Raw genomic sequence first — 27,633 nt, 5'->3', positions numbered from 1 at the left:
TAAAATTGGTGTTCTCCCATGTAAACTATCACTCAATAATTACATAATAAAAACATATATATATATATATATAAGATGTATTGATAATTATTGGTGATCAGAATGCAAAGTTTGGCAACAAAGAGGGCCAGTAGTTGGAACATATGGCCTTGGTGATCAAAATTATGCTGGAGATCACATGATAGAATTTTGCAAGACCAATGACTTATTCATTGCAAATAACTTTTTTTTTTTAACAACATAAAAGGTGACTCATGCACATGAACCTCACCAGATGGAATACACAGGAATGAAATTGACTACGTCTCTAGGAAGAGATGGTTGGTTGGTGCTATTAAGCAGGTACTGACTCATATCAACTCTATTTCAGAACAGAACGAAACACAGCCTGGTCCTGCACCAACCTCACAATCTTCGCTACACTTGAGCCCATTGCTGCTGCCACTGTGCCAGTCCATATCACTGGGGAGGTCGTTCTCTTTTCATTGACCCTCCACTTTACCTAGCATGATGTCCTGCTCCAAGGACTGGTCCCTCCTGATAATAGTCTGAAGGATGAGAGATGAAGTCTGACCATCCTGGCTTCTAAGGAGCATTTTGGCTGTACTTCTTCCAACATAGATCTGTTTGTTCTTCTGGAAGTCCATAGTGCTTTTAATATTCCCCTCCAATATCATAAATCAAATGCATTAATTCTTCTACAGTAGAAAAGCTCCGTATCATCAGCTAAAACAAGGCTAGGGGCTGACTGTGGAACAGACCGTACGTAAACTGCTCATAGGCAAGTTCAGGTTGAAACTGAAGAAAATTAAAACAAGTCTATGAGAGTCAAAATATAACCTTGAATGTGTCCTACCTCATTTTAGAGAGACCATCTCAAAAACAGATTTGATGCATTAGACACTAATTACCAAACCAGAAGAGCTGTGGGATGACATCAGGAAAACATCATACAAGAAGAAAGTAAAAGGTCATTTAAAAAAATAAATAAACAGAAAAGAAAGAAAAGACCAAAATGGTTGTCAGAATCGACTATGAACTTGCTCTCCAGCACAGAGATGCTAAACTGAACGGAAGAAATGAGGAAGCCAAAAAGCTGAACAGAAAAATTCCAAGGGCAGCTCTAGAAGGCAAAGTCAAGGATTATAATGAAATGTGCAAAAAACTGGAGTTAGAAAACCAAAAGGGAAGAACACACTCAGCATTTCTCAAGTTGAAAGAACTGAAGAATAAATTCAAGCCTTGACTTGCAATATTGAAGGATTCGATGGGGGAAAATATTGAATGATACAGAAAGCATCAGAAAAAAAATGAAAGGAATAGAGAGAGTCACTGTACCAAAAAAAAAAAAAAAAAAAAAAAAGATCAATGTTTAACCATTTCAAGAGGTAGCTTATGATCAAGAAGTGTGAGTACTAACAGAAGTCCAGGCCACACTGAAGGTATTGGCAACAAACAAGGGTCCAGGAATTGATGGAAAAAAAATTGAAATCTTTCAACAAACTGATGTAGCAGTGCTCACTCATCTAGGCCAAGAGACTTGGAAGACTTGGCCAACCGATTGGAAGAGATCCATACTGGTGCCCGTTTCAAAGAGAAGTAACACAATGGAATGTGTCATCGGACACAAAATATTAATATCACATGCACGTACAATTTTGCTGTTGCTGTTAAGCGTGATCGAGTTGGTTCTGACTCATAGCGACCCTGTATAGGGTTACCAAGGAGCAGTTGGTGAGTTTGAACCACTGACTTTGTGGTTCAAATCGGTCTTGCAGCCCAGTACATTATCCTGCAGTGCCACACTAGGACTCCAAATTTTGTTGTAGATAGTTCAAAAAATGGCTGTATCAGTACATTGACAGGCAACTGCCAAGATACTCAAGCTAGATTCAGAAGAGGATACGGAACTAGCGATATTGCTAACGTCAGATAGATCTTGGCTAAAAGCAAAGTCAGAAAGATGTGTTGTTGTTGTTGTTGTAAGTGTTGTTGAGTTGATTCTGACTCATAGTGACCCTATATAGGTTTTCTGAGAACCTGGTGAGTTTGAATCTCCCACCTTGGGGTTCAAACCAACCTTGAAGTTGAGGGCTTACCCTGTGGCACCACACCAGGACTTCAAAGCTTCTGACTGTGTGGATCATGACAAGCTATGGATAACACTGCAAAGAATGGGTATTCCAGAATATTTCATTGTGTTCATGAGGAACCTGTACATAGATCAAGAGGTAGTTGATTTCACACTACCAATGCGAGATATCAACCAGTTCACAAAATTCCTGAAGATTTAACAGTTGGTTCTCAGTTAATTGGAACCAGTCCCAACCCTCTGTTGCTTCCAGGGCAAATACACACTTAGATAAACAGCCTGGTGTGGCCCTGTGAGTTAATGCGCTGCTTGCAAAATCAATTTGAACCGCAAAATCGGCAGTCCAAACTCATCAGCTGCTCCTCATTAACCCTATGCAGGGTCACTATGGGTTGGAGTCAACTCAATGGCACTTAACAATGACAAACTTTCAGCGAGCAAGGTTGTATCATCTGCCTATCCTAAGTTGTTAATGAACCTTTCTCCAGTCCTGATGCCAGGTTGTTCATGTAATCCAGCTTCATGGACTGTTTGTTCAACATGCAGACTGAATAGTATGGTGAAAGAAATCAGCCCTTGGTGTTTTTGTTAAGTGCAGTCCAGTCAGCTCCTACTCATAGGGACCACATGAAGCTTTTCCACCATCTCTTTCTTCAGATGTAGTCAATTCGATTTCTGTGTATTCAATTTGATGAGGTCCATGTGTATAGTTGCCTTTTATGTTGTTTAAAAAAGGTATTTACAATGAAGAAGTCATTGGTCTTGCAAACTTCTATCATGCAATCTCCAGTATCATTTGTATCATCAAAGCCTTATTTTCCAACTACTGATTCTTCCTCTTTGTTTCCAACCTCTGCATTCCAATAACCACTTATCATCAATACATCTGTTTTATTTTTTTTTAAGTTTTCATTGTGAACTGAGTGATAGTTTACATGGGAGAACATTGGTTTTACATCATCATTTCATTGCAATGATTTCAATCTCTTCTCTGCATCATCATCCAACAGTATTTGCTTCTACTCCCTCTGGGTTGTTTTTTGTTGTTGTTGTTTTGGGGGGGGGTTGGTTATCAATACACCTTGATTGCATGTCTGATCAATTCAGTCTGAAGAAGTTGGTAGAATTCTTCAATTTCATCATCACTGTCTTTACTGGTTGGTGTATAAATTTGAATAATATTGGTATTAACTGGTGGTCCTTGTTTTGTTGTTGTTATTGTTAAGTGCCATTGAGTCGGTTCTGACCCATAGTGACCCTGTATCGGGTTTCTGAGGAGCAACTGGTGGGCTTGAACCTCCGACCTTGCGGTTCAAACTAATTTTGCAGTCCAGCACATTAACCCACAGTGCCGCACCAGGAGTCCTTGTAGGCATATGGATATAATCGTATCACAGACAGCATTCTACTTCACAGAACCACTACACATCTGTCAGTTGGTTGCACTGTGGTGTCTTGCGTGTTACTGGAAGCGTTGTCACCAGTATTTTGAATACTGGCCGATCACCCATGGTGGAGAGGTTTCAACTGAGCTTCCAGACAAAGACAGACTAGGAAGAAGGAGAGGTGGACTATTTCTGACTGTTTAGTGAAATAGTGAAATGTTTACTGAAAACCTTATGACTAGCAGTGGAACACTGTCAGCACCAGAATGTTGAGTCTTGAAACATGAGAAACAGTACCAGAATAATGTCATATATGTCGGAAAATGTCTGATAGAGCCAGCCCTCTCAATTTGGACTTTTAACATCCTAAATTGTGAAAAATTATATTTGTTTGTTAAAGCCCCCTCTTGTGGTATTTCTGGAAATACACTAGCTGAGGGCTCATCACTTCTCACTGTGTCTCATTGCCCACAGCAATATCTCCGCCTGCTCCAAAAACCTCCTGAGCCCTGTGACCCTCCAAGCCAATTACAGCTACATCATCCCCAGGTGAGTCTGGGACACCCCTGACGCCTCCACATAGGCAATCGCCCAGGGGGAGGAAATACACACGAAGATGGAAAATTGCTTCAAAGTTGCCACCTGGCTAAGAGTGCAAGCATGATGGGTGGGCGTGGTCGAGCCCAGGGCGGGGGCCCACCTGTGGCTGTCTGGCTCTTGAAATTGCAGAGAGAAGATGGTTGATCTCAGCCACCACATGGAGTCTGACCCCACCTGTGTTATTCAGGGGTCTCTAGGGAAGCAGAACCAGTATTATTTGTGTGTGTGTGTGTGTGTGCGCACACACACACAGAATTATATAAAGATCCCTTGTGGTGCACTGGGTTAAGCACTTGACTATTAACTGTGGGCTAATGCGTCAGACTGTAAAGTCATTTGAACTGCAAGTTCGGTGGTTCAAGCTCACCAGCTGCTCCTTGGAAACCCTATACAGGGTCGCTATGGGTCAGAATCGACTCAACGGCACTTCACAACAACAACTAATGACAAGGGCAGCAGTTCAAACCCCCCCAGCTGCTCCAAGTGAGAAAGATGAGACCGTGTACGCCCAGTAACCCTGTGGAGCAGGGCTACACTTTCTACCTGAATCTGAATCAACTCTAGCCATTGAGTTTTATATAAGGAGGCTTCAAAACCTTTGTGGGAAATTGCCACAATATTTTATTCAATGTTTGCACCAACTTCTAGAAGCTTCCTTCTGTTCGCTGTGATCCGTAGAGTTTTCATTAGCTGACTTTTGGAAGTCAGTCACCAGACCTTTCTTGTTAGTCTTTCATAGTCTCCGATGCTTTACTGAAACCTCATGGTTTTGTCATGGGAGACCCAATACCAGTGGCCTGGCTTTCAGTATCATAGCAACACACAAGTCACCACAGTAGGACAAATGGACAGACAGGGGCTGGGATCATATAACAAACAGAACCAAATGCTGCTCAGCCCTGTGTCCCCCTGGCAGTTCTTGCTTATTTCAGCCCATTGTTGCAGCTACTGTGGCAATTACCTCCTCAAGGGCCTTCCTCTTTTTCACGGAATCCTTTTTCACGGAATCCCCCGAGTCCTTCAGTTTGTCATCCTGTGGTCACCTAGAAGCTATACCATGGCTATTTTAAATACCAGCACCGTCACTCATAGTAGACAGGTTTAAGCAGAGCTTCCAAATTAAGAATAGATTTGTTGTTAAGTGCCGTGGACTTGGTTCCGACCCATAGCGACCCTGTACAGGGTTTCCGAGGCTGTACATCTTTACGGGAGCAGAACGCCTCATCTTTCTCCCACGGAGCCACTGGTAGTTTTGAACTGCTGACCTTAAGGTTCGCAGCCCGATTCGTAACCACTACACTACCAGAGCTCCTTAAGAATAGACTAGAAAGAAGAAATTGGCAGTCACTTTTGGTGGTGGTGGTTATGTGCCGTGGAGTCGGTTCCGACTCATAGCGACCCTGTACAGGGTTTCCGAGGCTGTAAATCTTTACGGGAGCAGAAAGCCTCATCTTTCTCTCGCAGAACAGTTGGTAGTTTCACACTGCTGACTGTGAAATTAGCAGGCCGATTTGTAACCACTACGCTACCAGAGCTCCTTCTGAGGGATTAGCCCCGGAGAATCTTATGAATGGCAGCAGAACACTGTCAGATATAGTGCCAGCAGATGAGCCCCTCAGGTTGGAAGGCACTCAAAATGCATCTGGGGAAGAAGAGCTTCCTCAAAGTTCACCATCATGCCATCTCCTTACTCTCCCACAGGGACAACTATGACCCCACCTTCATGGGTCGGAAGGCCACCAAAGACCTGAGAGTGTTTTACCCATATGACACACTGGGCTGTCCCCGCCTTGTCTACTACGACAGCCCCTGGAAGCCAGTAGTGGAATTGTAAGATGGGCAGGTAGGGGGGTGCATGTGGCTATGGAAGGGCCCTGTGTTTCCTCATCCCGGAGTCTCCTCCTGGCACTTTGGTCTCCCCATTGCCCTTCCTTTCTCGCCAACCCCACCAACCTCCTCCAGGCCCTCCCCAAGCCTTGCCTGTCCCCTGAAATGTCCCTGCCGCTCCCCAGCTCAGCACCATGAGCCCCTTGTCTCCCCACCTGTGCCCCTGTCCAGTCTCTGCTTTATCACCACAACCCTCTCTATCCCTGGCCGATGTGTATTTTTTTTCTTTCATAATATTTTATTGTAAGGGCTTACACAGCAGTTTGGGATCTCATTTAACCATTTCTACCCTAGTTGTCCAGTGACCATGATTACGTTCTTCACCATGTGTGGACATTCTCATGATTCTCACTTTGGTTGTTTTACATTCCTTCATCTAGTGTGCCTGTCCTTCCCTTCTCATTTTGGTCTTACAATCATTGTTGGCCATTTTGTCTCCTGTTGTTGTTGTTGTTGTTGTTGTGTCCCGTGGAGTCAGTTCCGACTCATAGCAACCCTGTACAGGGTTTCCGAGGGTGTGAATCTTTATGGGAGCAGAAAGCCTCATCTTTCTCCCGCGGAGCAGCTGGTAGTTTCGAACGGCTGACCTTGAGGTTCACAGCCCGATTCGTAACCTCTACACTACCAGAGCTCCTTTACTAGGGGTGGTAATATTTCGTTGATGTTCCAGTCTGTTATTTTGCTAAAAGATGATCTTGGGCTAGTTTCCCTTCCAAGTGGAGAGTCCTTCAGAGAAATAACCTCAGGGAGTCTGCTGGTCTGAACATTTTAAGAATTTGAGTTCTATTCTGTGTTTTGCCCCCTTTCGATCAGGTCCCACATGTAAGTTCTACATCTGTATAGGTGGTAAAAGCCCTGGTGGTGCGGTGGTTGAAGCATTGGACTGCTAGCTAAAAGGTCAGCAGTTCAAATCCACCGAGGGAGAAACATGAGGCTGTCTGCTTCTGTAAAGTCTTGGAAACCCAACTGAACACTTATACTCTGTCCTTGGGGGTCACTCTGAATCAGAAATGACTTTACGGCAGTGGGTCATGTGGGCGGTGAGTTGAGAACTCTGTGCTGCCTGGGCCCCCAGGTTCCACAGGGGCTGGAATCACGGTCACCTTGACCCCATTCTAGTGGCAGACCCATAATGCCCAGCAGAACATTTTTGTGATGATGGAAATGTCTACTCTGGGAGCTATGAGCTATATGTGGGCCCCAGCTGAGAGTGGCCAGTGCAGCTGAGGGGCTGGCTTGCTCCTTCCATTCCATGGTCGTCATTGTCAGTGACAATGCACATGGGATGGGCTCACACTTGGAAATATTTAAGTTCAGTAAACCTCACACCTTTGAAACACAACATACCAAAATCTTTGGGACATGGCAAAAGCAGTCCTGAGAGGACAATTTATTGCGATAAATGCACACATCCAAAAAGAGGAAAGACCCCAAATCAACACATTAACACAGCATCTTCAACAATTAGAAGCAGACCAGCAGAGGGAACCTACAGTCACCAAAAGAAGGGAAATAATAAAGATAAGAGCAGAAATAAATGAGATGGAAAATCAAAAAACTATAGAAAGAATCAACAGGACAAGAAGCTGGTTCTTTGAAAGGATTAATAAAATTGACAAACCATTGGCAAAACTAACTAAAGAAAAGAGGGAGAGGACACAAATAAATCGCATTAGAAACCGCATAGGTGAAATCACAACAGAACCAAACGAAATCAAAAAGATAATAACAGAATACTATGAAGAGCTGTACTCCAACAAATTTGAAAATTTGGACGAGAGGGATACATTTCTAGAAAAACATGACCTACCTAAACTTACTCGGATGGAAGTAGAAAAGTTGAACAAACCCATAACAAAAGAGGAAATTGACCAGGTCGTCAAAAAACTCCCGACGGACCATCAAAAGCCCAGGCCCAGATGGCTTTACGGCAGAGTTCTACCAAACATTCAGAGAACTGTCACCAATTCTACTCAAATTATTCCAGAACATAGAAGAGGATGGAAAACTCCCTAATACTTTCTATGAAGCAAGCATAAACTTCATACCAAAACCAGGGAAGGACATCACTAAGAAAGAAAATTATAGACCAATATCCCTCATGAACTAAACCTCACACCTTTGTCCCACGAGACCTTGGTCCCACTCCAGGTGAAATTGTGGGCATACAGCAGATGGCCCGGGCTCTTATGCTCAGTGGACACCAGACAGAGATGGATAAGAAAGGCATACCTTACCTTGACCCGGCTAGCTGGTGCTGCTACCACGGAAAGACCACGAGGGGACAGCTTTCACAAACAGAAGTGTGTTGTTTTCTTACAGATCAGGAGGCTAGACACACACATTCAGGGTACCAACTCTCAGGGAAGGCTTTCTCTCTCTCTCTTGGCTCTGGGGAAGGTCCCCGTCTTCCATCTTCCTCTAGGTCTCGGAGGTTCCCAGCTCCAGGACCCAAAGGCTGCTCTCGGTTCCCTACTGTTCTTTCTTGGCGGTACTGAGGTCCCTTTCATCTCCGCTCACCTGTCCAGTCTCTTTCAGATCTCAAAAGACATTGACTCCAAATACAACCTAGTCCTGAAGAGTGTGCCCTGCCTCATTGGCAGAGCTGCCTCCAATCCTGTCCCATTCACGTCTCATGTGTTGTAGGTGAGGATCAACAACACACGAGAACAGTACATCAGATGGCAAAATGGAGGGCAATTGCATGCTGCTGAGAGTCATGGGCCAGCCATATTAACACACATTTTGAGGCACAAAATCCTATCCATAACCCTCCCCCCACTGGGGATGCTGAACGAACCATAAAAGCAGTGGCCGTGGACTTGATGCAAACTCATGGAGCCCCCATGTGTGTCAGAGCAGAACTGCGCCCCATAATTCTCAGTTCAGTGGCTGTAGTCCTTCAGAAATGGATTACCAGGTTTTCCTTCCAGGGCCCCTCTGAATGGATTCAAACCTTCAACCTTTCTCTTAGTAGTAGATCATATTAACCAGGGACTCCAACAAACTTTAAACCCGTGCCAACTGTGAACCACGAGGCCGGCAGTTCCAACCCACCAGGACACCTTAGCTTAATAAGTAAACTGTTTCTCTTGAGCTTTCTCTTCTTTGAAGATGTACCTGTTGTTGTTGTTAAGTGCCGTGGAGTCGGTTGCGACCCTGTGTAGGGTTTCTGAGGCTGTACATCTTTACGGGAGCAGAAAGCCTCATCTTTCTTCCACGGGGCAGCTGGTAGTTTCGAACTGCTGACCCTGAGGTTAGCAGCCCAATTCGTAACCACTATGCTATCAGAGCTCCTTGAAGATGTGGAATCATATTTACAACAGTTATTTGATGGGTTAGATAGGAACCTCAGGAGGCATTGAATGTGGGTTCTTGGAGAAGGATCTAGGAGGAAAAGAAGAGTGGCTACCAGCTGCTCCGCGGGAGAAAGATGAGGCTTTCTGCTCCCGTTAAGATTTACAGCCTCGGAAACCCTGTACAGGGTCGCTACGAGTCGGAGCCGACTCCACGGCATATAACAACAACAACAACACAGCTTGAAAAATGTAATCCAAGTCACTGAATGATACCTGTAGAAATTATTGTTGTGTGTTCCACTGTGTATATTGTCAACGACAAAGTAAATGATTTTAAAACAAGAATTGACAATCCTACATGTTACCCTTCCGACATTTGCAAACCTCCTCAGAAAAACATGAGGTGCATTCTTTCCAGCCTCAGCTCACATGGCCCTTCATCTTATCAGAGAGGCCGTGGGGTATCACCTCGTAAAAAATACACAGCGCCCACCACCCAACCGTCATTCACCTGCCTGGCTCGCCCAGTACGGAGTGTCCCTCTGCCCCTTCCCTGCGCGAAGGGTCCGCTCTGGGAGGGTGAGGCCTTGGTCTTGCTCACTGCCGCCCCCTGTCGGACGGTGGCTCAATGACGAGTCTGGGTCCTGGTTGAGGTGCTCCCGGGGCCCGGCTCTGCGCTCTCTGAACCTAGTACGTATGTCCCAGGTGGAAAAATGGAAAGTTCCAGGAGGTGGTCGAAGCCGAGTATGTCTTGCTGGAGGTGAATGGGCTGTTCACGTACACGTACTCCCTGACAGCTGCCACCGCGTTCTGCAAATCGCAGCCGCAGAACTGGACCAGCATCTTGGCGGCCACTGGCAGACCCTTCTCCTGGGACCGAGAGGTAATGTTTACTCTGGGATTACTTCCAATCAGACGGCAAGGCCTGCGCATGCCCACTCATGGGGGGAGTTTGCACCGAGGTGGTCGCCAGGCATTGCTGATAACTGGCAAAATTCGGAAACATCCCACATTCTGAAACACCCCGTTACTTTGAAAACAAACCAAAAACCCAGTTGGCATCCATTCCACCCCCTGTGCATCAGAGTAGAATCATGCGCCACCAAATAAAAGGTCGGTCGCCAGGCCTTTCTTCCGACGTGTTTCTGGTGGACTTGAACTGTCAGCTTTTGGATTAGCAGGCAAACAAATTAGCCGTTTGCACCAAGGACCCATTAAAGCACAATCTGCCTGGTTTGGTAAGAGTTTCTGTCACTGACCTCAGTTTATACGCAATGAGCAAGTAATGGCACATCGGTAGAATGAAGAAAACTAGGTTGGTTCCCAATCGTGCGTTTTCCCGACCAACTCCTGTTTGCCTCAAGTCGGAGCAGCTGAAAAGCACAGTAACACAGCCAATGCCGCCAATAGGTGGCGCTCGCTCCCTGCACTTGACGCCCATGCCCGGGTTTTCCTCCCGACTCCACCCGGGTCTGCTTTCTTACCTGGGCAGCGTCAGTCCTTCCTCCTACCCACTTCTGTCCAATGAGTTTGATCAGTTTTTGTTGTGGGTTGTGGTGGTTCTACATTTCTTTTCTTTTATATTTTTGTGTGTGGTGAAAATATACTAAAGAAAACACGTATCAACTCAACCATTTCTACATGTAAAATTTGGTGATGACCTGTGTCTGTCTTCTAACTGCACCACCACCATCTGCATAAGCCCAGTGGCCCCTAAGGCTAAGGTTGGTACTGTGGGTTAAGCACTGGGTGGCCAACTAAAGGGTTAGCAGTTCAAACCCACACCTGGCCTCTCCACAGCAGAAAAATGAAGCTGGCTGCTCTGTAAAGATTTGGTCTTGGAAGAGCCGTACTACCTTGTCCTTCAAGGCCACTGAGTTGGAATTGACTCACTGACGGTGGGTTTAGAGTTTATTTTATTGGGAATGCCCCCTAAGCATGTCGCCGCCCCCCCCACCTGTGCAGATCACTCATAAGCTTTAGTTTCTGTACTTTGGTCTGAAAACGGTCCAGTATTCAATCACTCAGCCGTCAACCAAAGGACTCCTGCTGTGGCGCTGTCGGATAAGCACCGGACTGCGAACCACAAGGTCGGCAGTTCAAACCCACTAGCTGCTCCTCGAAAACTCTACACAAGGTCACTATGAGTCAGAGTTGACTTGATGGCCCTTCACCACCACCACCACCACCATCCAAAAAATCAGCAGTTTGAACCCACCTGGGGAGAAAGTCTACTTGTATAAAGAGTGTTGTTACTGTTAGGTGCCTTCCAGTCTGTTGTGATTCGTAGCGACCCTTTCTATTTACAACAGCATGAAACACTGCCTAGCCCTGGGCCAGCCTCACCATCGGTGCTGTATTTGATTGAGGTCTTTGTTGTAATCACTGTGTTTCCCATCTCATTGAAGACTGCCCTCTGTCCTGTAGGGTTGTGGTTAGATTCATCTCGGTGACCACAGATTTTATTCTCCTTTGGTCTCCTTCCCCTCAACATGGAGTTGGGGGTGAATGAGTCAAGAGGGCCTGCTGGGTCCGAAACCAGTGTTTGGTGTCTCTGGGCAGACTGGAGAGACTGGCTCGAGGCTTGTCTCGGGGAGCTGCCACCTCCACCCAGGTCAGAAAGCTGGGGATTTAGAAAGTTCTGCTGTGCTCTCAGACACCCAAGAGCTGCCTCTGGATGCCCACGATGGTGCCAGTGAAAACCCTCAGGCTCCCACATCATTCTCACCTTCCAGTTTCCAGGTGTATGAAACTGACGCCACCTGCTTCACACCAGACTCCTAGTTGCAAGGGAGTCTGGGAAACCAAGCTGTTACGCTGTTAGCTTCCAGCTCAGGAAGGCCTGGTTGGCGGAGGCTCAGACGAGGACCCAAGGCACTGCCCCTTCTGCGGGAACATGGGCCTGCTCATCCTCAGGCACCCTGAGGGGGGCTGATTTGTGGGTGTTGGCCAAGGGACAGAAAGCATGCCGCCTGAAGGTCTCTGTTCTCCTCCCCAGAACTATGTGAGCTGTCACCAATACACCTACAGCGCCCCCTTGAGGTGGCCAGGTGTCCCATATCAGATCTTGGGCGGTGCAACCAACAACAAGGTCGTTTTTGACCAAAGAAATGGAATGTACATCTTCCATCTGTCCATTGTGGATCCCTACTACAGGTGAGGGGGACTGTGGGGTGACGTCTTTTCCCAGTGCCCTAAGCCACCGTCTGCCACTCTCGGAAAAAGTCCCTCCCAGCAAATAATGCAATGTTGTCTGCCCCGCAGGCCTCAGGCCTGGACTGGGAGCAGCTCTGAGGAGAGAGGGAACTTGAAACTTGTCCTTAGCCACCCCCTGCCCCATGCTGTACTACCAGCAGCGTCCCCAATGCTGGAAGCCCCTCCTCTCCTGCTTCCCCACCCCCCATCCGCTGCCCACATCACCAGCTTGCTCTAAGATCCTCTCCAAAGCCCTACCCCTCCAGTGTCTTAACGGTGTGCAGGGGGTTGTAAATGGTTAATGTGTTCAGCTACTCACTGAAAGATCGGAAGTTCCAGTCTACCCAGGGGTACCTCAGAAGAAAGGTCTGGCAATCTACTTGTGAAAAACTAGTCATGGAAAACCCTGTGGAGCACAGTTCTGGCTGACACATCTGGGGTCACCATGAGTCTGAACACACTGGTTCTGGTGTCACCACATTTGACCTCGTGACTCTGTCATCCTGGGCTGAGTGGAAGTGGGAAGGGGTTTTGTGTTTTCTTTTTGCCTTGTCTTCACCGGGCTGAGTCGGGAGTGGCCGGGCACAAACAACAATTGGTGCCAAAGCTCAGAGAGAGCAGGGCGGAATCAGAAATGACAGGCACTGTGGAGCCCTGGTGTGGCGCTGCAGGATAAGCACTGGACTGCCAAACCACAAGGTCAGCAGTTCAAACCCATCGGCTGCTCTAAAACCCTATACAGGGTCACTATGAGTCAGAACTGACTTGATGGCACGCAACAACATGGACCCAAAAAGGACATGAATGGAGCGGGTTGTCCCCATACATGTGGGTTACTGGAATGGAGGGAGAGGCTTTGGGAGGCGCTGGCCCATGACCCGCTGTCCCCCCCCCCCCGTTCCTGCAGCTACTGCAGCCTGAAGACCACCTTCAGCGTCTACGTCTATGGGGCCTTCCCGCCGACTGTCATCCGCAAGGTGCCCTCAATTATCCTGCTGGTACTAAGCATGCTGCTAGCCCTGTGGCTGATCTATGCCATTCCCAAGATGTCACACTTCAAGACAGGTATCTGGGGCCAAATGCTCCAGGGTGACAGAAAGCCAAGCTCTGGCGTCCCAAGCAGTCGCTGAGCACACAGCCAGCAGGGGACTGAGGAATCCCAGGAAACAGCTTTGCTTCCAGGTCCAGATCATTGTTTCAAAATAAAGGATTAATGAGAAAAGCTGGTGGCGGCGGTTTACAAACCTCTAGGAGCCCTGGATAAAAGGAGCTCTGGTAGCGTAGTGGTTACGAATCGGGCTGCGAACCTTAAGATCAGCGGTTTGAAACTACCAGCCGCTCCACGGGAGAAAGATGAGGCTTTCTACTCCTGTAAAGATTTATACCCTCGGAAACCCTATACAGGGTCTCTATGGGTCGGAACTGACTCGGTGGCACTTAACAACAACAACAGGAGCCCTGGATGGTATGCAAATGGTGACCATGCTTGGCTGCAAACCAAAAGGTTGCAAGTTCAAATCCACCCAGAGGCACCAAGAAAAGTCCACCAATGACCCCAGCCAACCTAGTACCATCGAGTCGATTCTGACTCAGCAACTCCTTAGGACAGCTTAGAACTGCTCCTTAGGGTCTCCAGGCCTGTAAGCCTTTGCAGGAGGACACAGCCTTGTCTTTCTCCCGCCACGGCACAACCAAAGCAGAAATAATGAGGAGGTTGGCACAATGCCACTGATTGATCGAGAGATCTAGAAATGGGGGGATGGGAGCAGGCTTTACTGTGCATGGTTTTTCCAAAAATAAGAGAAAATCTTAAACAGAAACCAACCACTGAAAACGTCTTGCAGTGAGTGCAGTTCTAGGCTGACTCACGTGGGGTCGTCATGGGTTGGAATCGATTCCCCAGGAACTGCAGACTCCGCAACCCTGGACCGCCGTGTGGATATCAAGATGGTTCCTTTCAGGGTGTGCCCTCCTTCCACCTTTTCTCCAAGACACCCCAATCTTGATCCTCAGAAGACTCTTTCCCACAAACCAGCAGGTGTGGGCCTTCATCCCAGAATCCAAGTATTAGGAGAGCATTTGCTACTTGGGCAAGGAATGGGGAGAGGCCTGAGTGGGACTCAGCCCATGAACTTGCTCAGAGGTAAAATGTTCCTCAGACCACAGCTGAGGAACTTGGCTTGGCTGACCCAGTCTCATTGATCACCTGTTCTTGTAAGTTAGTTGCCATGGAGATGCCATGCATCTTGTCTGTCCCGCACCATCCCCATCAGTAATGCGTGGGACCCTTAGAATCTGTAGGGGTTCCTGGACTGATTTTTGGAAGCTAATTGCCAGGCCTTTCTTCCTGGTCTGAGTTTGGAAGTTCTTCCGAATCTGTTCAGCATCACAGCAACATACAACTCTCCATAGACAGGTGGGTGGTGGCTGAATCCAGGTCTCCCACATGCCAGGTGAGCATTCTACCTCAGACATACTTTCATTTGTTGTTGTTAAGTGCTGTTGAGTCATTTCTGACCTATAGCGACCCTGTAGAGGGTTTCCAAGGAGTGGCTGGTGAGCTTGAACCACCAACCTTGTGGTTCAAACAACTTTGCAGTTCAGCGCGTTAGCCCGCAGCACCATACCAGGACTCCATATACTCGGTGGTTGTGGTTGTTATGTGCCGTGGAGTTGGTTCCAACTCATAGCGACCCTGTACGGGGTTTCTGAGGCCGTAAATCTATACGGGAGCAGAAAGCCTCATCTTTCTCCAGCAGGAACAGCTGGTAGTTTCGAACTGCTGACTTTGTGGTTCGCAGCCCGATTCATAACCACTACGCTACCAGAGCTCCTTCCATGTACTCGGTGGGAGGAATTAAATGGATTTCTAGACACTTGACCAGGCCCACGTCTTTCCTCATCACACAAATGAAGACAAATTCTGCAGTCATTTACAATTGCCCTACAGCGTCTCATAGAACACAGTGGCAAGTGTAAGGGTCCTTCCCGGCTGGCCCTGTCCTGCCTGCCCCCCCCCCCCCCCCGCCAACCCAGTGTTCTGAGTGCTGGTGGACACAGATGTATGTATTCATTCCCTGTGAGACAACTCTGGGTCTCACATCAACATTGTCCCCCTCTCATCGGGGTCTCAGGAAGAGTGTGCCACCCACGGCAGTCAGATTCACCATCTCGGCTCATGTACCCTGGTGGCACAAATGGTTGGGACAAATAACTGTAAACAGGAGATCTGGTGGGGTGACAGGAGCGTGGCTGATAACCAAAAGCTAAGCAAATACAAGCTTAGTGGATTACAAGTTGGGCTGCTGTCCACGAGGTCAGCAGTTTGAATCTACCAGTCACTCCACAGCGGGAGAAAGATGAGGATTTGTTGATGTTGTAAAGATGTACAGCCTTGGAAGCCCTATACAGAGTCACTATGAGTCGGAACCGACTCCACGGCACACAATCACGGTTCCTCTGGAGAAAACCCTGGCAGTGTTTCCGTCAAGATGACAGCCTAGGAAACCTCACAGGGCAGTTCTCCTCTGTCACGAGACCACTTAAAAATCCAAACTTGACTAACAACACATTAGCCTAAAGGTTGGTGCTTCAAACCCATCCAGCCGTACAGCAGAAGAAAGACCTGGTGATCTGCTTCCATAAAAGTCCAGCCAAGAACACCCTGTGGATCAGTCTCCTGGCACGTGGGGTCGCCATGAATTGGAATTGCCTCAGTGGTCACATGTCTGGTGCTTTGGGCTTGTTTTCCCTTCATCTCCCATATCCTCAGTTCCCCTTCATCTGTAACTTCCGTGCATCCGTGTGTTTTAGCTGGGCTGGCTGGTGACCCCCCCACTCACCCAAGTCCCTCTCTCCTTCCAATCTGGGCCTGTCACTCTCTCCCCCCACCCCCCCAGGCCTTCCCTGGTTCTGCTCACGTGGTTTTAGTCTCAACTACAAGACTGCAGGGCAGGACACAGGGGAGTGGCTTAGCTGACAGCACCATGGCCTGAAGCGGGGTCTCAGCGACCACTGCAAACTGTCACCCTTTACTGAGCCCCTTTAGGGATTCCAAGGAGCTGACCCTGGTACCGCCCCCAGCATAGTGCTGGGGTCAGACTATACGCAGCCCCCAACTCTGCCCTTGCACCTCACCTCCAGGACAGGACCCCAAATAATAAGGCTCATTAGACAGGAAGATCTCTGATGACCCCTCACAGAAATGATGGGCTACTGGGATCAGGCCTTATTCCCCAGTTCATGGGGAACACTTTCCTTCTGGCTTTTGTCGCACTCCCTGGGAAACAGTGCTCTTCGGGGTCACCCCAGGGGAGAAGAGTGCTGGTAGATGGGACGCTATCCCTGCCACCTTGGGTGGACACCACAGTGCGGCAGGACCTGCCTGGTATGAGTGTGCCCTCCCTACCTCTGCCCTCACATGCACACCTGTGCCCCCTCACCTATGTGCCCTTTTGCCGCCCACTCCCCTCTGCTGCTTTCCTGCATCCAGCCCCCACCAGGTATATATGAGCCAGTCCCATAGACCCCCCTCCATTCTGCATGAACGTCTTCATGGTCTGGCCTGTGGCAGGAACACAGACGTTCCCCCTCCACCTGCATGGCTGCCTGGGGTCACTCTAAGACATGCCCTATTTGCTGTGTGCCTCCAGGTAAGTTCCTGCCCTCTCTGGGCTGCCTAGACTCCCTCACCTAGACCCATAGCTGAGAAACCTTCTGAGAGAGCAACTCCCAGGGCTTCACAGCTCCTCCGTGCAGTGACCCCAACTCTCCAGAGCCAGAAAACCATGGACTTAGGAAAAACCCCATGACTCTAGGCAGGGGGGCCTGGTGATGCAAACAATTCACATGCTCAGCTGCCAACAGCAAGTTGGATGTTCAAGCCAACGAACCCCAGAATACTGCAGAAGAAAGGCCTGGTGATTCTTCTGAAAGATCAGCCAAGAAAACCCTCTGACACACACGGGGCACCGTGAATTGGGAGTCAACTCAGCAGTGAGGGTGGTGTGTGTGGGGTACATGAGGGAAATTTAAAAAGTTGGTGAGAAAACAATAAAAAGGCAATGGAATTTTGTGTGTGGGGATGCAAAGGGTGTGTGTGTGGGGTAAGTCTGTGTAAGACTAGGGTACCCCTCAACTCAACTGGTCTCACCTGGCCTGGCCAGCTGAGTAGCAACACAGGAAGCCAACCTCCAGTTCAGACACTGCCCGCTGTCCCCTGGGTCACAGAACTGACCCCAAGCTAAGAGGTCAAACGCGCTTTAATAAGGGGGTGCCTGCAGCCTGCCTGCTCCTGCCCCCCGCCTTGCTCTTCTTGGCGGCCCCAGCACCGGGCTTCTTCATGCCTCCACAGGAAGGGTCGGGCCGCAGGCCGGGCGCTGGGAGCTCGGAGGCTGGCGGTCCCAGCTGGGGTGGCGGCGGCTCCTCATCGAGCGCCCTAAAGTTGAAGAGGCAGTCCACGTTGGACACGGTGTCCAGGATCTCGGGCACGTTGTAGTCGAAGGACAGCAGCTCATCGGGCAGGTGCAGCGAACGGATGTCGCTGGAAGAGTCGTCGCCCCCGCCACCGCTGTCGGGTTGGCCAGCGGCCGGGGCCCTGCACGGGCCCCCCTCAGACTCGGGGCCCCCCGGAAGACAGTCAAACAGCTTCATGGCGTCCTCCAGCGGCACCTTGTCGGGCAGCACCGAGGCACCGGCCACCTCAGCTGGCGGAGCTTCGCCTGCCGCCAATGTGGGGGCAGCTGCCGGGGCCTCGGGCAGCGGGCCAGGCCCGGCGGGGGGCTCCTTGGCGGGGAATCCCGGGGGCTCCAGGGGGGCGCCCTCAGGCCCATGTAACTGGCTGAGGCGGCCCTTGAGGTGGCTGTAGGAGCTGGGCAGCTCAGCGGGCAGCGAGATGAGCAGAGGTGGCAGCTTGTCTTTGGGGGGCAGCGGCGGGGCCAGCTCCCGGAAGGCCTTGGGGCCCCCGTCCCCCACGAAGCCCAGAGCCTCGGGGCTGGGCCCCTCAGGTGAGAAGTAGGGCATGAGGTACTGAGGGGCCCCAGGTACCGCCTGGTAGTGGGGGTACGGGGGTGGCGGGGGTCCGGGCGCCTTGACGTAGTGCTGAGGCTCTAGGAGGTAGGTCCCGGGAGAGGCGGGGGCCCCCAGCGGCCCCCCATTGCCCACTGTCGCCAGTTTGTACAAAGACGACTGGCCGAAGTCAGAGGTCGCCCACTCGATGCGGTAGATGCGGGGGTCAAAGAAGCAGCCACAGGGCGCCATCTGGAAACCTAGAGTCAGCGTGGGGTGACTTGAGCTCCCATGAGGGTCAGGGGCCTGTCCTGGGGGTCACAGGGGGCGTGGTGGGGGCCAGGAGCCCTGTCCTGGGGGCTCACGGAGGACGTGGACTTGGGTCTTGCTTTCCCACCTAACCTGGGGGATGGGAACAGGGTTCCTCCTGGGGCCCAACAGGGGTCCTCACGGGGCCCAACAGACAAGGAAAGGTGGGCTGGGCTCCCTGGTACCCACTTGTAGGGTCCTTTCTGGAGGGGGGCGGAGCGGTACCTGCCGGAGGAGCCGGAAACGCCTCTTTCTCCGGGTTTGGGGAGTGATACAGATTCGAGGAACCTGCAGACAGAGGTGGTGGGCAGGTCCTGAGTAGGGTGGGCGGAGCCCTGGGTCCAGGTCCTGCCACATGCTGCTCTTAGGGGGCCCCTTACCCACTGCAGGGAGCGCCTCGGTACTGGTCACAGGCTGGCTGACGGGCCCCTCAGCGCTGTCCAGGCTCCCAGGGCTGAAGCCTTCTTGGGGAGCAGAGGACACATAGAAGGGTTTGGGGTGCTGCATGGGGAGGTTGGGGGGCCAAGTCCAGGACAGCCAGGAGGAGGCAGGTGGGAGGCAGGTGGCCCAGAACCTGCCAGATTCTGTTTGCCCAGTTACTCTGGGCAGCGAGTTCCAAGCAGCCGCCTGTCCAGGGACCAAGATTCCAGGGATGGGGGATGGGTGGGAGGCTGATGGGCATCTGAGGCCCATTAGAGACAGGTGTGGCTGAGGGTGGGCGGCACCCCTGCCTCCTGCTTGCACCCACAGGGCCCACCCAACAGCTCCCAGGCCACTTCCTCCAGGCAGTCCACCCTGATAGCCCAGGGTTTCCCTCTGGTGAACGTGGAGACGCAGAGGGGTGAGCGAGAGGTGCCGCACAGCGGGCACAGATGTAGGCAAGGGCCGGGCGAGCAGCCTCAAGGTACACAGAAAGGCCTCAGGGGTTAAAAGAATAAAATTTATTTTCTGTTGACGCACTGGGAAGACCCCACCCGGACCAGCGGCTATTTGTAGGAGTTGGCCTTGTGCTTGGGCAGGAAGACGAAGTTGGGCGGCACAGGTCCCAGTAGCATCTCACTGTGAGGGCGGGTGGGGTCAGGCTCAGTTTCCAGCGTCCATCACCCAGACCCCCACGTACCCCCCACCTCCCACTGCCTTGCAGCAGAGCCCACCTGAGGCGAACCCAATCGGCTGAGTTCTGGCTGGCCATGAGCGTCTCCAGATAATCGCGGCCCAGGTAGTAGGGCGGCCGCTCATTGATCCTCTGGGGAAGCCGCTCCAGGAGGCCCACAGGCACATACCTGCAGCAGGCCGAGAGAGGGCGTGAGCCAGGCGGAGGACCAGGTGCCTGCTCCCCTCTGTCCCTCACTGCCCACCTGCACAGGAAGGACAGCCACTCGAGCAGGAAGCGGCGGGTCTTCTCCACGCCTTGTGTGTCAGAGCCCCAGTGTTCCAGACCATAGTGTGTGAAGTCCCGCAAGATGTCCAGGCGTTCAGATGACGAGATGTCCCAGTGCCGCTGCTCCTTGATCTCCGTGAACAGCCATGGCTTCAACAGGGCACCCCTGCAGGCAGGGGAGGGTCAGGAGCGGCAAGCATCCGGTGTGGTCGACAGGCCGTTGCCAGACCAGGGCCCAAGATCCTACCAACACATGCCAGCGCCAAGGGGCCACTATACCCACAGCCACTGCTAGGCCTGAGACCAGACCCCAGACCCCACCTTCCAGGCCCACACTCATCACTCACCTGAGCCCAAGAAATCACCAAGAGCCCATACCCACCGCCAGACCAGAGCTCAAGACCCCGCAATAACCTGCTGAACCCAACTCCCCCCCAACCAGAGCCCAAGACCCAACCACTGTCTGCTGAGCCCACCCCCACCACCAACCAGAGCCCAAGACCCAACCAATGTCTGCTGAGCCCACCATCACCACCAACCAGAGCCCAAGACCCAACCACAGTCTGCTGAGCCCACGCCCACCACCACCAACCAGAGCTCAAGACCCCGCAATAACCTGCTGAACCCAACTCCCCCCCAACCAGAGCCCAAGACCCAACCAATGTCTGCTGAGCCCACCATCACCACCAACCAGAGCCCAAGACCCAACCACAGTCTGCTGAGCCCACGCCCACCACCACCAACCAGAGCTCAAGACCCAACCACTGCCTGCCAAGAGGCACGGAGCCTACGCCCAGCCCAGGTCCTGAGCCCACAGCCACTTCCCAGCCTGAGCTTGGCCCAAGCAGAGCAGTGCGGCTCTCTGGGCTGACAGCCCCAGCCTAAGCCAGAGTCTGGAGCCCCTAAAACTGCCACACCTCACAACTATCAAAGCCCAGGAATTTCTGTCCACAACTACCAGCTGCGGAAACTTCTGGCCCCTAAATTGCAGCCCCCAACCTTGCTCCGCCCTCTCCCTAGAGTCCACAGAGGACATGCAGCCTGACAGATGGGGAGCAGGTCAGGATTTTGTGTCCTAAGTGGGCCAGCACCAGTTCTTGGCACCCCTTACCACCCCAGGCCAAGGAGCTCTGGTAGCATAATGGTTACGAGTTAGGCTGTTAGTCTCAAGGTCAACAGTTCGAAACTACCCGCTGTTCCACAGGAGCGAGGATGAAGCTTTCTGCTCCCGTAAACATTACAACCTTGAAAACCCTATACGGGTCGCTATGAGTAGGAACTGACTCCACAGCATGTACACCAACCCAGGCCACTCACCGGGCAATCATGACCCCAGCGACACCAGTCTTCATGGCACGGTTTGCATCCTCATATGACAAGATGTCCCCATTTCCTGAAGGGACAGATGTGAAGGTGGCCAGGGGTACTGGGGTTTCCTGCCAGCCATGGCCTCCATCAGGCTGGGGGGTGAGGGTCCCAAGAGGGTGACCCCACCAAGCATGAGTTCATGGGGGCAGGGAGGTGTGGGCACCCACCGAACAGAGGCATGGGGTTGGCGGCCTCAACACATTGCTGAATGTACTGCCAGTCGGCCAGCTTGGTGTAACGCTGCTCCCGAGAGCGGCCGTGGAGCTGGGGGCGGGGGGTGCCACAGACGGACAGAGGCAGAAGGAGACCAAGACACAGGCTGAGAGAGAAAGATGTGGACAGAGACACAGAGAGAGGCAGAGACAAGAGAGACAGGGACACAGAGAGAGAGCCATGAGAGAGAGAGATAGCAAAGAAAGAGGGAGCCAGAGAGGAGGCAGGGTGGGGCGGGGAGCCGTTAGTGGGCAGGCCTGCGACTCGACGCCCCACACCCGCCAGCGCCCAGGGACTCATGGGAACGCACCGTGGCAAGTGCCACCCCCCAGCCCCTCAGCTCAGGCAGCAGGCGGTGGGCCACGTGGGTCCGCTCCTGGACACCTGTGCGGATCTTCACCGTCAGCGGCACATCCAGCACCTGTGAGGGCAGTAGAGGGTTGGGGGCGGGCCGGGGGGCTGGGTGGGGGGCCACGGGGGAACCTTGGGTGCACCTGGTTCATGCCGAGGACGATCTGCCGGAACTTGGTGGAGCGGTTCATGAGTGCACAGCCGCCACCCTAGGGAGCAGGAGGCCAGTAAGCAGAGGGACACACGTCCCCCACAGCCCACTGCTGGGCAAGCTGAAGCAGGAGGTCCACCGCCTTCCGCTGTGCCCACCCGCCCGGGCCCAGGGCCAGCCACCTTCTTGTACACGAGGTCGATGGGGCAGCCCACATTTATGTCCACGAAGTCCACGTCCACGGTGCGGTTCAGCAGTTCCGCACACCGGGTCATGGTGTCAGGGAAGGCGCCCTCCAGCTGCGTATGGATGGGGTGGGATGAGGGGCACGCCCACTGCTGGGCTCCAATCAGTGGCCTCCTGTCACTGCCCACCTCCCTACCCCCCAGGTCTAGGGACAGACAAGGATGAGTGGGACCCTGAAGTCCACCCACCCCACCTCTCTCTTTCCCTCACGGTGGCTGCTGACCTGCACCCCAAAAAGGTCCTCGCTTTGGTGGCGTTTGAGCAGCGCCCACTCAGACGTCTGGCCCTGCAGCAGGCTGGTACAGATGGCCATTTCTCCACAGGTTACATCGGCCCCAAAACGCTTACAGATCCGCCTGAAGGGCAGGTTTCCACACTGGGGACCGCAGAGAACCCACGTGAGAGCAGAGCAAGTGGGGACCCCTTCACAATGCTCGGGCACTGTTGGGGTGACTACCCCGCCTTGCCTCACCCCATGCGCCTCCTACCGTGGTGAGTGGTGCCAGGTACAATTTGCCACTAATGTCCAGCTGAAAGGAAAAAATGCAAAGTCAAGGTCAACCCCCACCTGGGATTGGGGGCCCCTCACACCTCCTCTTACCCCAATCCGGGTTGTGCTATGTCTAGCCCCAACCAACCTGGCACCCTTTTGTCTTGGGGCCTCTGCACATGCTAAATCTATAAGGCATAATTTCCTGCCTTCTACCCTATCAGAAAGCTCCTATTCAATCATCAAAGCCCCGTCTGTGATGCTGCGTCTTCCCCACAGATCCCCTTCGCCCCGGCCCTGACTGGGACTGGGCGTGTGGTCCGCTCATTCTGGTCCCCAGAGCGAAGCACGGAAAGGCAGTCCCAGCAAGACCGTGTGTCACCTACCCGTTTCTTCTCGCAAGGCCGAAGTCTGACTACATCCTCGTCTGTCAGGGGCCCACAGGTCTGTACGGGGCTGCCTGGCAGGGCTTGCTGGGCATCACCATCACAGGGCCCTGGAGCAGCCTCAGCCTGGACTGCCTCCCCGCTGGCAGCAACGGCAGGGGCGGGCCCGGGGGCGGGGCCTAACTGGCGCAAGGCCCACTCTGATCTCTCAAAGCGGACTTTGCGCTTGCGCAGCTGCTGCTGCAGGGCCTTGTCCAGGCCGTTGCGGACCCGTGAGGGTTGAACCCCTTGGGTCACCAGCTCCTCCCGCACCAGGTTCTGACCCTCGGGCCCCAAATGGGCCCCAGCGAAGCGGCAGGTCACACCATAGGGACACCGGCCGAAGGTTTCAAATAGCACACAGCAAGGGCCCAGGTCAGCTGGCTTGGTCTCCAGGTATCGGCCCACATCATGCAGGAAGCGGCAGCGGCCACCAAAGAAGCACTTGGCAGCTGAGCCCTGTGGGGATAAACAGGGGGCCAGGTGGAGCGTGAGGGTGGATGGCGAGGGGCTGAACCCGACACCCCTCCTGGCTGTATGGGCAAATCAGTTTCTTCATCTGTAAAATGGGAGCAGTCACCATACCTACGCCATGACATCACACGGGCTGAAGACCTGCAGAATTCTCTAGCATGGGTATCCCATGTGAAGGCCCCTCATGTGGCCATACCCACCTGGACCAGGGACGGGCAGAGCCGGTTCCCATCATAGTGAGGGGGCTTAAGGTGGGGCCGGCCCTTGTTCTGACCCCGAGCCCTCTTCTGAGTCTGAGGCTGCTCCCGGAACTCAGCGGCCTCCTCTGTCTGTCCAATCTCCAACTGTCCATCTTCCGCCGGTCCGTCCTCCACCCGGGCCCGCTTGGCCTCAGGCTCAGCCAGGTCCTGGCTATCAGGTCCCACCACCTCGGTTTCCCGGAGGACTTTCTCCTTCCCAGTGGCTTCCAGGAATTCATGGAACTGCTCCTTGGTGGCGAGGTACCTGCCAGCGAAGATGACCAGGAGAGGATGACTTATCCAAAGTCCCTCCTCTGAGCTCATTCTCAGTGAACCCCTGTAGTTGTTTTTAGTACTGTCGAGTCGGTTCCGAACTCAGAGCGACCCTGTATAGGGTTTCCGAGGAGCAGCTGGTGAGCTTGAACCGCCGACCTTACAGTTCAAACGGCTTTGCAGTCTGGCACATTAACCCACAGCGCCACAACAGTGTCCCTACTCTTACTTAAATGTTCCTGCTGATAGGAAGTTTCGTAGGACCAGCCAGTTACAGCGTGGGAGCACCTCAAGGCCATAAAAGGAGCTGCTTGATTCCCAGGTTGCCACTGCCCAGGGTTTGTGAGCTAAAACTCAGGGAATAGGCCCAGTGACGGCTATAACAATGGAAAACTACAAGTACCAGCATGACTTGCAGCATGGTCTACAAACGCCACACTTCCCAGCATGCCCTTCGGTTCTTTCTTCAAACACTGCAAGCCCCAGAATACACTGTGGCATTCGACTCAAATCCCTCCCATTCCGACATGCTCCGTGGGGTCCTTTGCGCATATGACAGCATACAACGTGCACTTTCAGATCCCCACGCTGACCCTGCGAGCCAAAGGAACGGTCCAGACAGTAGAGACAGACATTCCCACCCTGCCCCGCAGCACCAACTTCCGGCATTCACCGCTCGCGCCTTGCTACGGACAGTGGGAAGGCCTTTAGAGGCTTCTACTGGTTGCGGCGACTCACTGAGGTTTAATAGGCGCTACTCCCCGTTCTGGCGCGCTAACTGCTGAATCGCCACTGCCGTCTGCTGGAGCCTCTTCCGCTGCTCCCTCCGCCATCAGGCCCCCCTCAAGCTCTCTCCGGAGGGAGGGTGGCGGCAAAGTCTTCCGGGTCGCGCGCGTGTCTCCCTGTTCGAGTTGTATTCGCGCACATGCGCGGGTCACTCTATAGACGTCATTATACATGCGTCGGTGTGGTGGGGCGGGGCCTCGATTCATAACTATTTCGGAGCCTTTTGGAAAGCGCGCAAATTGTTAATTATCCTCAAAGAGATTGCAAACTTGCGTCTCAGGGTACAAAAGTGTTTTCCTGCTAGAATTTTTGAAATTTTAAATTCGACTACTATTGTTGTTGTTGTTGTCAGGTGCCATCGAGTCGGAACTGACTCATAGCGACCCCATGCACAGCAGAACGAAACAATGTCAGATCCTGGGCCAACCTCACTACCGCTGCCACACTTGAGTCCATCAATGATGCCACCTGGCTGATCCATCTCGTTGGGGGTCTTCCTCTTTTTCTCTGACCCTCCACCTTACTCTGCATGACATCCTTCTCCAGCGACTGTTTCCTCCGGACAATATGTCCAAACTAGGAGAGACGAAGCTTAGCCATCCTGGCCTCCAAGGAGCACTCTGGCTGCACTTCTTCCAAACCAGATCTATTGGTTCTTTTGGCAGTCCATGGCACTTTCAGTATTCTCCTCCAACACCACAACTCAAAGGCATCAATTCTTCTACGATCTAGCTTTCGCATCCATATGAGGCTATTGAAAACACCATGGCCTGGGTCAGGCGCACCTTAGTCCTCAAGCTGACATCTCTGCTCTTCAACACTTTAAAAAGTTCCTGTGCAGCAGATTTGCCCAGTGCAATACGTCGTCTGATCTCTTGACTGCTGCTTCCGCGAGTGTTGATAGTTGATCCAAGAAGAATGAAGTCCTTGACAACTTCAATCTTTTCTCCATTGATAAGAATGTTGTTTATTGGTCCAGTGGTGAGGATTTTTGTTTTCTTGACATTGAGATCTAATCCATATCGAAGGCTGTGCTCTTTGATCTTCATAAGTAAAGGTTTCAAGTCCTCTTCACCTCGACTACTCTTAGGCGTGGCTTTCAGTCAATAAATAATATGTTGAACCCCTGGTACCAGAGCTGTCTCCCAAGTGCTGGGGGTACAACTGAGGAAAACACAGACAAAAGTGCTCATGTAGGAACGGGAAAGACAGACACCAAGCATAGTATATAAGAAATGTGTAACCTGGTGTGGCGCCGTGGGCTAACGCACCAGACTGCAAAGCCATTTGAACTGCAAGGTTGGCCGTTCAAGTTCACCAGCTGCTCCTTGGAAACCCTACACAGGGTCATTATGGGTCAGAATTGACTCAATGGCACTCAACTGTATTTTGGATGGTAATAAAATGGGAGGGGGCTGGGGATATCACTTTTGGTCAATACATTTAAAATAGAATGATCAGGAAAGACTCTGCTGAGATGACATTTGAGTAAATACTGGAAAAGAGTGAGCGAGAGAGCCATTGGAATTTGGGAGGGAAAAGTGTTCCAGGTAGAGGGAACAGCCAGTGCAAAGGCCCCAGGGCAGGACTGGGCCTAGTGGGTTACAGAAGTACCTAGCAGAGGCCTGTGTGGTTGGAGGGTAGTGAGCAGGTGGGGAGAAGAGTCTCCTCCTTGTCCTGTTGTACCCTTAAACTCTCCGTTCCCTGAGACTCAATACAGTCCAGGGAGCTCAACGCCCTATATTCAGCCTTCCTGGTTGGTGTCCCAGTCCCACCATTTACAATTGGGAACATTGGGCATGTCTTTTAAGTTCAATCAAATGGGACTGATCCAAAGATTCTTCAGATCGTAAGGATTCATTGAGTTGCTGATATGGGCTTTCTAGTTGGTTCTGACTCATAATGACCCTGTGCGCAACAGAACGAAACACTGCCTAGTTCTGTGCCATCCTCACAATTTTTATGTTTGAGCCCATTGTTGCTGCCACGGTGTCAGTCCATCTCACTGGGGGTCTTCCTCTTTTTCGCTAACCCTCCACTTTACCAAGCATGATGTCCCTCGCCTGGAACAGGTCCCTGCTTGTCCAAAGTAGGTGAGACAAAGTCTTCTGGCTTCTAAAGAGCATTCTGACTGTACTTCCAAGACTGATTTTATTTGTTCTTCTGGCAATCCATTGTACTTTTCAGTACTCTCCTCCAACACCATAACTCAAATGCATCAATTCTTCTACGATCTTCCTTATTCGCTGTCCAACTTTCGCATGCATATGAGGTTATTGAAAATACCATGGCTTGGGTCAGGCGCACCTTAGTTCTCAAACCGACATCTTTGCTCTTCAACACTTTAAAGCGGATTGGCCTAATGTAAGACATCATTTGATTTCATGACTGCTGCTTCCATGAACGTTGATTGTGAATCCAAGACAAATGAAGTCTTTGACAATTTCATCTTTCCTCAGTGAG

General features: G+C 51.7%; 3 protein-coding genes across 4 annotated transcripts in view; 1 reads left to right on the top strand and 2 right to left on the bottom strand.

Moving 5' to 3' along the window:
• CATSPERD (catsper channel auxiliary subunit delta) overlaps positions 1 to 17,154 on the top strand; it is a 106,302-nt gene extending 89,148 nt beyond the window's left edge. Inside the window, exons 14-19 of the mRNA XM_006869024.1 lie at positions 3,952 to 4,026; positions 5,779 to 5,907; positions 9,969 to 10,146; positions 12,262 to 12,419; positions 13,366 to 13,523; positions 17,111 to 17,154. Of these exons, the coding sequence (XP_006869086.1) occupies positions 3,952 to 4,026; positions 5,779 to 5,907; positions 9,969 to 10,146; positions 12,262 to 12,419; positions 13,366 to 13,523; positions 17,111 to 17,154 (742 nt within the window). The remainder of the gene's footprint in view (positions 1 to 3,951; positions 4,027 to 5,778; positions 5,908 to 9,968; positions 10,147 to 12,261; positions 12,420 to 13,365; positions 13,524 to 17,110) is intronic.
• A 554-nt stretch (positions 17,155 to 17,708) lies between these two features.
• On the bottom strand, positions 17,709 to 19,280 carry PRR22 (proline rich 22). Its single transcript, XM_006869023.1, has 3 exons — positions 19,154 to 19,280; positions 18,999 to 19,061; positions 17,709 to 18,724 (listed from the first exon to the last, which is right to left on the bottom strand). Exons 1-3 carry the CDS (start codon positions 19,278 to 19,280, stop codon positions 17,709 to 17,711), a joined length of 1,206 nt encoding a protein of 401 aa, XP_006869085.1.
• A 479-nt stretch (positions 19,281 to 19,759) lies between these two features.
• DUS3L (dihydrouridine synthase 3-like (S. cerevisiae)) lies at positions 19,760 to 25,217 on the bottom strand. 2 transcript variants are annotated; one of them, XM_006868898.1, is made up of 13 exons: positions 25,123 to 25,217; positions 24,073 to 24,376; positions 23,360 to 23,857; positions 22,972 to 23,013; positions 22,707 to 22,859; positions 22,420 to 22,536; positions 22,230 to 22,295; positions 22,046 to 22,156; positions 21,690 to 21,786; positions 21,472 to 21,547; positions 20,132 to 20,320; positions 19,928 to 20,056; positions 19,760 to 19,832 (listed from the first exon to the last, which is right to left on the bottom strand). In XM_006868898.1, exons 1-13 carry the CDS (start codon positions 25,215 to 25,217, stop codon positions 19,760 to 19,762), a joined length of 1,950 nt encoding a protein of 649 aa, XP_006868960.1. The 2 variants fall into 2 exon arrangements, with proteins under 2 accessions (XP_006868960.1, XP_006868961.1); XM_006868899.1 differs by lacking the exon at positions 23,360 to 23,857 and having other exon boundaries at positions 24,301 to 24,376.
• Positions 25,218 to 27,633: the final 2,416 nt, after the last annotated feature.

Source organism: Chrysochloris asiatica, unplaced genomic scaffold (genome assembly GCF_000296735.1).
Source record: "Chrysochloris asiatica unplaced genomic scaffold, ChrAsi1.0 scaffold00125, whole genome shotgun sequence".
Classification (NCBI taxonomy): Eukaryota; Metazoa; Chordata; class Mammalia; order Afrosoricida; family Chrysochloridae; genus Chrysochloris; species Chrysochloris asiatica.
The sequence above is the reverse complement of the archived record's forward strand: the minus strand, read 5'-3'. Positions and strand labels throughout refer to the sequence as shown.